General features: G+C 35.7%; 1 protein-coding gene and 1 long non-coding RNA gene across 2 annotated transcripts in view; both read left to right on the top strand.

The window, feature by feature from the left end:
• Positions 1-1,855: 1,855 nt before the first annotated feature.
• LOC144450449 (uncharacterized) lies at positions 1,856-6,715 on the top strand. Its single transcript, XR_013482245.1, has 4 exons — positions 1,856-1,991; positions 3,255-3,358; positions 5,216-5,372; positions 6,595-6,715. It is a non-coding gene; the product is annotated as an uncharacterized LOC144450449 (long non-coding RNA).
• A 445-nt stretch (positions 6,716-7,160) lies between these two features.
• LOC144450813 (uncharacterized) overlaps positions 7,161-12,106 on the top strand; it is a 10,818-nt gene continuing 5,872 nt past the window's right edge. Inside the window, exons 1-8 of the mRNA XM_078141548.1 lie at positions 7,161-7,270; positions 7,707-7,830; positions 8,366-8,511; positions 8,629-8,776; positions 9,317-9,500; positions 10,235-10,380; positions 10,855-11,070; positions 11,856-12,079. Coding sequence (XP_077997674.1) covers positions 7,170-7,270; positions 7,707-7,830; positions 8,366-8,511; positions 8,629-8,776; positions 9,317-9,500; positions 10,235-10,380; positions 10,855-11,070; positions 11,856-12,079 — 1,289 coding nt within the window. The 5' untranslated portion in view covers positions 7,161-7,169. The remainder of the gene's footprint in view (positions 7,271-7,706; positions 7,831-8,365; positions 8,512-8,628; positions 8,777-9,316; positions 9,501-10,234; positions 10,381-10,854; positions 11,071-11,855; positions 12,080-12,106) is intronic.

Below are 12,106 nucleotides of genomic sequence, written 5' to 3'. Positions count from 1 at the left end.
TGTATGTGTGTGTGTGTCTGTGCGTGCGTGTATGTATGTATGTATGTATGTATGTATGTATGTATGTATGTATGTATGTATGTATGCATGTATGTGTGTATGTATGTATGTATGTATGTATGTATGTATTTCTTCGTTTTCTCAAACATGACTGGCTAAATTGAAACGAAATTTGGTACATGTCTTTTTAGGGTAATGGCTAGAACTAATTAGGAGTTGGAAAATATATTATTAATATTAATGAGATATTTGCACAAAATGTTTTTGGTAATTAGGTAATATCTTAATAGTGCATGCTTCAACGTAATTGTGTGCATACATTGTGATGATAACATAGCACATGTGCCCTATAAATCGTGTTGTTCTAACTTTTCACCCTAATGGAGAATTAATTATTTTCTTAATTTGTCAATATCTTTTGAATACAAACGTCAAATTTCATATAATTTCATATGTAATTTCTGTAGTATCATTTTTCGATCAGACAACCACAATATATTCATTGAAAATTATTAAAATACCAATAGACATCCATAAGCAGTACAGAAACAGGTTGATTTGATTTGATTTGATTTAAACTCAGACCACTATTTTTAGTGGGCTGAGATTTAAAGCGTATATACACCTACAGAAATGCGTTTACCCACAGGTGGTGCAATAATGTTGATGGTGTACAATATTACGATTATGTTATTGTACCTAACAAAACATTTTTTAAACTTCTAGTTGCAGCCAGTGCACCTTTACGAGTCATTTGCATAAATAATGATTTTTGGTAAATAGACAATATGTTAAGAATGGGGTATTCAAATTTCATTTCAAAATACACACATTGACAAGTGCTCTGCAACGCTTGTTATTGAAGCTTCTGATTTTAATGAGTCATTTGCATAATTAATGACTTTTGGTAATGAGGCAATATCTTAAGGATGAAAGTTTAAATTTCATAGATACTGAAGGCAATACTATATGCTGAGTACTATATGTATCTAGTAAGTCTGTATGTTGGGTTGAGAAAAGCGCATCCAGTGGCAATCGGTTATAAGGCAAACCATTGATTGGGGTATTTGATGTTGACGGCAAAAGCGTTGCTATCTCTGACACCCTGCCCAACGCATCGTTCAAATACCACTCTCACGTTTCACAACTACATTGTGACAATTTCCTATTAATTGCAAACGATAATGTAACGATGATCTGACTACCGGCAATTCGTCAGATCAGTAATTTGAATGTAGTCTACAAAGAAATTATAATTTTATAATCACACACATCAGAGATCATCAGAGGTAATGCTGTGGAAATAATTTGATAAATATGCATCAATTAAACCTGTACTAGCTGTAAGTGGGGTTACGTCGACCAGACAGCAAACGATATAATTACTGGAAATTCATAAAACACCAGTCCTTGGATAGTGTAGAGATCTGTGGAGGTCTATTTTAATGTCTATATAAGTATTATAGTTATACGTTGAAATGGCTATTCATTGATCACGAGGGCGCTTATTTTAGGGTGCGGATCCAAAAATCAATTTGATTTGCTATATTGCACTATACTATGTATACTGCTAGGCAAATGTGTTTACTTAGAGGGATTCGGTACATCTCATGGTGAACGATATAACGAGTAATTGTTGTTATAGCTAACAGACCAGTTTTTAAAACCGTTCCAGATGCACCTAGCTTCAAAACCGTTCTACCGTGCATTTTATGCCAGGTCACGATCTATTTGTCCGGCAATAGTATACAAAGTAAACGACACCCATTTCAACAACACTCACGCGTATTGACATACATGAATATCACACTATGTGTTTCAAGGTCACATCAACAAAAGACAGGTAACCCGACAACTGAAAGCAATACGGTGTATGGATTGATCGTATACTATATAATTGTCGTCTTCGTCGTACGTAGTGGAGACAATTGCTTGTAGTACAACATGCGGTTTTTGGAAGCATAGCCCTGTAAGGGAGAACAACTTGACTGGTAAGTAATCTGTCATATTTCGTTCGTGACCTGAAGTTTCTTTGGTACTAACTGTCATCACAACAACACAATGGATTTGACTGAATGAATCAACCTGAAGATCATTACGCTCAGTTTTCTGGGTCAATCGTTTCTCTCCTGTGTGCACCAGTTCTGTACATTAAAGTATTAAACATATGACAATTTTCTCTATTAATATTCATATCACCTGTGGACGGTCTATTAAATTTATGATGTATTGCCTATTTCAGTGTATGTAATTTTAGTAGTTCCCCGCCGGTTCTCAAATATACAAGCAGTTGCTAGGGTAACAATATCTTACTGGCGTAGAGTAAAACAGCTGACTGCAGACTCGTTGCCATGGCATTATACATGATTATACCACTTAGTTCAGTGTCTCCAGGCTAGACATACGCTTTGATCAGTACAGACATTGCCATAGTATAAAACCAATGTTCACCAGGTGAAATGTAAAATATATATCTGTTGATATACGTTGTTATGATGTATGTAGATATACGTTGGCTCTGCAGTTGTCTACACTGAAGTAGGGGGTTATTTTTGTGTTCCACCCCCCCCCCCCCACCCAACCCCAACCCCAACCCCCAGATCTGCAGACTGCATGGGCTGGACAATACATATACAACTCTCTGTTGTAACGTCCGTACAAGTGATCATATTTGAAAAATAAGGTTATCGAGGACACTTAAAATAGCTTTTCATCAAGGGCCATTGATACCTTTGACTTACTTTCACTTTTATGGATATACAATGTGAATATTGTGCCAAATGACTATTCGATGATTCAAGTCGTTTTTGTTCTCATTTACTTCTGAAACAATATCCCAAACATTTAACTGGCGTTATTTTGATACCAATACACCTGAAAACCTAATCATTGTCTGGGTGGGTTTTACCTTTTGATATAATTATGTTAGTAACAGTGCCGGGCACCTATCGTTATTTGGCTAAACCATTCGTAACACAAATAAGCCCAAGTGTGCGCCACTTCAAAGGCCCACGTCGGATTAGGTTTACAATGTCGGTGTGAAAACCAGTTGTTTGGTAGAGATATAGCACATGTTGGGCCAGAACGAAAGAATGGTCTCCTGTAATTCCTATTAAGGTAACACTAACGCTATGACCCGGAACTGAATCATAGCCCATCCTTTAAATGTCAAAAAATAATTTACACAATAAGACCTTCGCCACAGGGTCAGATAAAAGAATTCTTGGTGATACATATTACTTTACACTTTTCAGGTGATCGCATATTTCGAGTTCTAGAGAGTCACTGTTCCTCCTGGAGACAACGATTCACGATTGTAAGGCTTGTAAGCAGTATTACAGTAAACGATCAAAAAAAGGTAAAGGCAATTTTGCTGCAATGTAAAATTTATTGTGATAAACCGGTACCCCTATTCCACTTCTCTTTTCGGGTGAAATGGAATCACTAAATACTGCCCTGTTTCATGTTAGTGTTCACTGGCTCTGTATAACCTCACAGAAACTAGTTAGAAACTGTACATGCTACACTTTACATGGGAGAATACTTAAGTTTTTGCAACATTTTATCTAAATGAAATGACTAAAGTGCTGCCACGCATACAACAAATGCAGACAGACAGACCTAGCTGTTTCCTTTAGACAACATGTAGCAAGAAATTCGGCGGATCTTGCTATCTTTAAAGTCATTGTTTAGTAAATACAGTTTCTTATTGGTTTCAGTGTAGTTGTATCAAACAAATCTGGTGAACACTGACATGAAAAGGGTGGTACTTAGTCACAGGTATACCATAAACCCGCTTGCTATTATTAGAGTACTATATCTAACTAGCTGAAAATGTTGTCCTCATTTCGTTTTACGTTACATGGTAATCAGTTATCAAAATGGACAGGATAGATTTTCTGGCCCAGTTTCTATCAAATGGATTTAATAAGCCCTGAGAATTCAAAATTATCGTGTATTTATGAATACATTAATTTTGTTCATACGATATTTTCTTCGTATAGATTAATATATAGGGGCTGATATTAAAATGGCGGCACTTGTCTAGATAAAGTCAAGATGCCGAACAGTACTACATATGAATATAAGTCAAATGAGAGCGTGTACTTTTATTAGGAGTGTAGGAATATCTGGGAAAAGGCGTTGATTATATTTTTGTGGTTTAGTATTGTTCTAAGCTCATGATTTAGTATCGGTTAGCCACTATCAATGTATGAGTCTGCTATACGGTCTTAGACAATAATACTATTTTCATTTTATTCTGTAAATCGAATTATTATCAGTATATACACCTGGTAGAAATTATTTTGGCGACAGCCCTGCTATTTTGAGAGAGAGAGAGAGAGAGAGAGAGAGAGAGAGAGAGAGAGAGAGAGAGAGAGAGAGAGAGAGAGAGAGAGAGAGAGAGAGAGAGAGAGAGAAATGAACACATAGCTAGCTCCATATATACAGAAATATGGACTTCGGCGACATATTGCGTATCACATGACTTGCAGAACACTAACACTGAGGATGCCATATGTCAGAATAATTAATAGTATCTATTCAATAATCGCAGTTTATTCACTTCCCTTTAATGGAAAAAATACAAATAAGACAAACAATACTTGAAGTATCTGTACGCGCTGGTGTTAGCACAATAACGTTTAGTTACTTTGTACCACGTTGTTTTCAGTATTTATCTTAGATTTCTATAAATAGAACACAGTTAACATGATATGTTGTCGTAAATATAATTTCAATTTGTTGTTGCATCCATGAACTTAAAGGTTGCTTACATATAACAGAACCCCATTTTTAAAGGTAAGACTAGATGAGATATAGAAATCTTGGATGGGAATTACATAATCATTCACCTCTGGTTTAATTTGTTCATATTTGTATTTAAGTAAAACTGTTGCCATGAGACTAATCATGGGCGTGGCGCCAGATGGCACCATAGAAGGATGTCATTTTTTAAAATAATTTCCTTAGCCTTTAGTATCGATACTGTCAGTTTATGTTTACCAGCTTAGGACTGCATGATGGTCAGACGAATAATCTAATTTTAGCAATAGTCTCAATTTGATTAAAACCCAGTATACCCCTCTATTTCTTTATTTACCGCTGTTTCCTTCCTATGTTGTTGTTTGTTTGCGATTTTTGTTGTCGTGGAAGTGAGCGCTTCCGTCCTTTGATTTTGTTGTTTATTTGTCACATGTTCTTTTGAACACAGCTACTATCAAGACAATGGCAAGTAAATGGGATCCGATAATGCCTGGTATTTTAAAGGTACTAAAAGAGGCAAAGGAGGAAGATTTCGAGGATTACGACCATCCAGCTTATGAAGCACAGGACAAGGTTAGGACATTTGCCGATGACGCCGAAAAGAGGTGAGTGGTATATAAGGGAACATTCAACATTTACGGTTGGGAGGGAAGGAGGGCGGGTGCTGGGTGGAGGGGTGGAAGGATGGCAAATCGGGAATCACAAGTTGTTGAAAATTGTTAAGGTGTGTGTGTGGGGGGGGGGGGTATAGCGATTTTTCTCTATAAATTGACACTGGGTTATCATATTTTTCACAATACCTTATACATTGAGAAGTAACGTACATGTCATTTGCACTGAAGCATGGACTATGCAAATATTCGTCGTTCGTGTGTTATTATTATGTGTATCCATGGAAACAATTGCGGGGCCGATATGTTGACATTTTAATAGAATTCATATATATGACTATAAGTGTCTCACTGGAGGGAACAGAGTGTGCTCGATGCAATATTAGTAGCAGAGCATTAAACTTAATCCAAAGAATAAGGATGCTATAAGAGTTTCCCGCTTCCTCATCGATCATAAGGCGAATGACAACTTGAGATTGTCGAGGTCGATATGTACAAGTAAATGTTTGTGAATGCATTGCTACAAGATGGTCGGACTATTCCTTACGGAGGTTTAAGTCCATAGTTGGCGAGGAAATATCTATTTTTGTAGCAGCATTTGGAGACTAATTCTGATACTTGTATTTGTTCAGTAGCATGCTCTTTTCAGCATTTTCATAAAAATATATGCTACACCCAATCCGTGAAACTGCCCAATTCATGAAATGAGCAATGTAACTTTGCCCAGTTCATTAAATGATCAACCTTATGCAAATGAGAGTATATATTACGATCTAAAAGGGGCGAAATTAAACTTTTGGGGCAAGCGTTTTGAACTGGGGTGTTCATTTTCGAACTTTATTAAAAACACAAGCTACACTGAATAATTATAATAAAATAAGAATTGTGAAGTGGTGAATTTGTAAATACATGATAATAAAGTTGTTTGATTTATATTTAGTTTGTGTGTCCTATAAAAGATGCTCATTTCATGTACTGGGCATATCTTACCATACCCACGTCATAGCCTGGGTAATGCGATTGCCTATTTCATGAACTGGGCAAAGTTATCTACCCATTTCATGAATTGGAATTGAGCAATTTCACAGATTGGGTGTAACGTACGTTTATATATATATATATATATATATATATATATATATATATATATATATATATATATATATATATATATATATATATATATATATATATATATACGAATTTTGTTTTGCAGTAAAGGAAAATTATCGAAGCACGTAATTGACATCATTATGGTCTGTTTGGATAGGAGGACAAAGACTCATTACGAAATGATACAGTGGATCAGTTATGATAGGAATCATGTCAATTGGAAGGTAGGTGTCCATCAGTCAATATCTGAATCCACCTTCCTTCCTATCATCCATGTAAATTCCTTGGAGGTTAGACTGTGTTTATATACACGTGTATTGTGTTTACATACATACACTGCCCACCTCGTCATAAGGGCTTGAGCATTCGAGGTTAAACTTCGCACAATGTATCGCATGAATCTCATAACATCTCAATGTATGTATGTATGTATGTATGTATGTATGTATGTATGTATGTATGTATGCATGTATGCATGCATGTATGCATGTATGTATGTATGTATGTATGTATGTATGTATGTATGTATGTATGTATGTATGTATGTGTCTGTGTACATGTGTATACATGTACATGTGTCTGTGTGCGTGCGTGCGTGAATGCATAATTTTACACTACCTTTATCTTTGTTCCCTGTAGAACAATATTGACAGTGCTGATGAAATCATTAAGAAATGGATGGAACCCATCAACCACCCAGACTTAGATGATGACGATAAGAGAGATGACTACCTAAGTGCTCTAGAACATGCAATAAGTACATTTGCTTTTGGCCTTGAGTAAGTACATAGGATAGCTTGAAACTAGACCTATCTGTTACTTATAACTGTTGTACAGGAAGTAAATGACTATCAAATTAGTGAAGAGAAAGTTACTATCAAAATTGGTGAAGCTAACAATTCATACCCCAAGCTCCTGCAAGGCATCACGGGAAAGGGCTTCCCTTCATCTGCTTTCACTTCCTGTAGAACGTTTCACATCACACTGCAATCTATAGTGGCCATATTGGATTTTCCATTGCTGTCAACAAAATATGCATAATACATTTATATAAACATACACATTGTACTATTTACACATCATACCCATGATTGTTGATACACACACACACACACACGCGCGCGCGCGCGCATTGAAGTTGACGCATAAAACCATTGTAAAAATATGCTTTCCACAATGCAAGCTTTATCTTCATTTGCTATATCATCTGTATAGGTTTTATAACTTGTTGAAGAAACTGAGTCCTGCCTTGTGTGACTTACTGGAACAATGCTTCAAGGAAGAATCAAAAGCCCATTATTATATTGCTTCCGAAATTGTAGACAAAATCAACTTTCAGGTGGGTTTTAAATGTGTTATTCAGTACTGTGTACACAAACTAACAGATCGAGAAATAACTGTTACTTCCTATAGTCATGCAATGATTGTCACCTGAAGCCAGAAGAGGATTTACGTGACAATACATTGTCAATTGTCTTTACAAAGTTAAATCTTAAATTACGAGAATTTTAATCAATATCAGTACATGGGAGTTTCAACTTCATGGAATCTCCCGCTTTCGTCTAACACTTGAAAAAAATATTACTCGCTGAATATTGACATTCCCCAGTGGTTTTGCTAGTCAATATGATATATTTGCCAATGACGTTTAACACTAGCATTGCCCTACCCAGACTGCAATGTGACCAATATGATGTAATCAAGTGACGCCATTGAGCACTAATTACCGAGCAATATACAAACTGCTGCATAGAGATGTCAACTATCACAAATTCAGGTAATCAAATGTTTACCCCACGTGACTTGTTCTCGACCAATTATAGCTCAGATTGAGATTGCAATGTGATGTAGAGATGGTTACATTTCGTTTATAGGGTCACGATGATAAAGTGGAGGCCATTTTAACTTTCAGGTACGTAAATCTCATCACGAATCATGACTTTGAAATGGAAGAAGGGGAGTACGATAAAAAGAGGAGCGCCCTCATATCATCCATAAATATGATAACGAGATATGTTCAGTAAGTATGAATGTTTGTCATTCTGCAGGAAATATTGAAGTTCCTGATTAGGGTTTGAAATGAACGACTAACACCATCGTTGTCTTCTAAAAAGATGAACCCATTTCTGAATTCCAGACAGTCTAACACTCTGGGCAAACATTCCAAGTGTTTGATAGCTGTGTGTGAAGAATGCCTAAAACACGACTTGGAAGAAGTTGGATACACACCAATGTCCTTCTGGGGTGAATGCTTAAGGATAGTAACCATGAACGTCGTGTCAGGGGTCAGTGAATTTATGTTGTCTTCTGTTTTATCTTTAGATGGGGTAAGAGGAGGAGGTGGGAATGTTTGTAGACAGTTTTATACATTTAAAGTGTGTGAAATAGCCTCACGATATGAGATCTTGGCAGCTGAAAAACAAACATATTTACGACAAAACGTTTTTATAGTACTATTTAGATATTTTTGTTATGTTATTTCCCTTACTATACCATCAGCAAGTATAATTGTGTAATACAGTTCAATAAACGTATGCAAACTGGGCTTCCTGAATTATGACAATTCCGTCACAAGATTCGCTGAAAAGTTGGAACATGCATTATAAGGCAACATTTGTATGTGATGCAGTAATACGTATTATCTTTTACTGTGACTTGTATTCAAAGTGCCAGTTTTTCGTTGAAGAACCTTACACACAATGTCCTATGCGAGTGAATAACGTTTCAAATTCGTTGGAGAAGCTCCATAGATTAGTGTAAGCAATTCGTACACAACGCTATCCACAATGTGATTTATAGTTGTTTTTATCTCAATTTGTTTGTAGGGTACAGCAAAGAACATGGCACCTTTTGTACCTTTCATCATGAAAATGTTGACCTGTGACGTTAAAGAAATTGCAGACATGGCAGGAGCAATGTTCCTAAATCTACAGATGCAACCTGAACTCTTCACACCTTATATAGATGACGTCATTGACATATTTTTAAATAACCATTTTACGTTATTACGTATGGCATACTGTATACTCACTTTGAACTTTACTGTGTGTGTGTGTGTGTGTGTGTGTGTGGCACACATGTCATTTTTGATACTTCAATGCCAATGGATAAGGACAATCTAACCCACTAGCAATTAAAATAAAATACAATAAATTATACATTACATCAAAAGACCTATATTTTGGTTTCCTATGCAGAGTCTATATGTGATATGGTGTCCTTATCTATTACTACCCATGTGACAGTGTCCAAGGCGGAATATGTACATGACAGGCAATGTCGAAATGTGATAATAAATTAACAGGCAATGTCGTAATGTGATAATAAATTAACGGTATTAATTACGTACGGTGTATGTAGTTTGGAAACTGAGACCTCTTCAACACAACACACATATGTGGTACAAACAAGCCATGTGGACATAATGTTAAAATAGATAACTAAAAAAGATAACTAAAAAAGTACCAAATTGTTAATTCAAGAAACTTCGAATTTCCTTTGATTGAAATGAAGAGTTGATATGAATTAATGAGTGTTAACTGAAACATAATAGTCTGGTATTTTAAAACATCAATGTGAAATTAGTTCATTGCCATTTTAGTTTATACAGAGAATGAATTTAATTAATTTTATTCCCTCTTTAATGCAAATGAAAACACATCTAATTAACGATGTCAAAGTTTGTGTGACAAAATCTCGTGTTCTTTTGTACATCACATAGTGTTATGTTATTTATTTTGCAGCTGCAATAAAGAGTGCCTTTAAAGAGAAAGAAGAAGAAATTATGAACAGATTTGACGAAATAGCAGGAAAGTGTGATGACCTAGGGTCAAGTGAGAAATACGCCATGTTGCAGTTGTTTGATGAAGTTGGAAAGAAACATCCAAAGGTGACGATTGCTATTATGATATTTTCAAACTATTTGTATTTTGTGTTTCTAAATATTTCAGTAGTGAAAATTGTTAACGTTGATCAAGTAAGGGTAGGCTGGTCGCATTTGGTTCCTCACAGGGTCTTTGTGCGGTCCTAATACAAATATATACATGTCAAGTTTGGCTTTAATGGTGTACATACATTTATGATCACATAGTACAGGGTACTCAGAAATACAAAGGTTCATTGGTAGGGGCTTTCAACTAAATGAACACATCTTCTAATAGGTAAATCTACCTATTAGCTTAAAAAGGCCCATATTACGAAGTATTCTTTTAAATTGATGTATCACTTTGACATTTCACGAGGTATAAGTAAGAACTCTAAGAAAATGTTCATATCGCGCAGTTTGAAGAGATTTGGATAACTGTGATCTTGTCCACGAAATTGCCTACGTTCCTAAAACCGTCTCTCGCCATTTCCGTTTCAGAGAGTACTACCTTATACGAAACATCTGATAACTGCTTTAGATGACTTTACTACCCAATCGTTCGCCATGATGGCCATGTTATCAGTGATACCAGCAGATCCAAAGAGGTTTGACGACGACAAAATAATCCACAAATTGCTGTCTGTGCTTCAGACTAACGCTAATCTCATATATTATGCTGATCAAGTAATCGTTGAAATAGGAAGACTAAACAAGGTACGGCAACATACTATATAATTAGCAAATTCACATTGCATCGTCAAACTAATTTGCTATTGTTGACTTTCAACATAATTTTCTATTCCTATGCTATCTCTGTTTGAGTCAAACATAGGGTTTATGGTTTGACAATACAGAGATACAGAGATACAGCGACAACAGACAAATACGTACACTGTTGATCGGAAAAGCCATGTTCCTTTATTTTAGATAGCAGTTCGCATTCTTGTAGTTCGTTCATCTCCCATGTGGCTAACTAATTGCAGTATTTAGATCACCGAAGGAAAAAAGAAAGATATCCCAAATACTTATAAACCAGACGTAAACTAAATGCCTTCCGTGAGGGCAAAACCTTTAGATCTCTTTGAGTTCCTGCATGCATACTGGGTCAACAACCTTTCATAGTATATGTGCGTTTTTATGGTTTATATATGTACCAAGTTATATAGACTTTTGAAGTGTGCATTCTTAAGATATGGCCTGATTACTGAAAATCATTAAGTATGCAGATGGGTCATTAAAATGTACATCAATAAGCAATGTGTGTTTTGTTATGGTTGTAGTATGTACCAAATTATGAGGAATTTGAAATGTTTCTTTTTAAAGATATAGCTTAATTACTGAAAATAAATGAGCAAAACTTACAAATGATAAAAACAAACAAGAATGCTTACTACGCTTTGGTAGCAATAGGCTTTCAAAATGTCTTGTAGTGCATTGGTATTTTCTTAAACGTTTACATTAACATCACAAAATTGAATCAATGTTTTTTTTGTAATCAGGGAAAGACTGAGAAATGCATGCAGATATTTGCTGAGCAGCTTCAGAATCCATCTATGTCTCAACAAACAAGTACCGTATTGATGTCAATGAAACAGCTAGCAGGTGATAATAATATCCCTCTCTTGGCCAAGTATAAAGATTTGATTCTATCAACGGCAAATAACCCATCCCCGGGTATAAAGGACGGAATCAGTTCCATAATGGACTTGATTGAAGGTCGAAGGTAAGTGTAGCCATCTAAGACAAATTT

The sequence above is a fragment of the Glandiceps talaboti genome, chromosome 20 (genome assembly GCF_964340395.1).
Source record: "Glandiceps talaboti chromosome 20, keGlaTala1.1, whole genome shotgun sequence".
In the NCBI taxonomy this organism is placed as follows: domain Eukaryota; kingdom Metazoa; phylum Hemichordata; class Enteropneusta; family Spengelidae; genus Glandiceps; species Glandiceps talaboti.
Note: the sequence above shows the minus strand (reverse complement) of the source record. Positions and strands in the feature narration are given on the sequence as shown.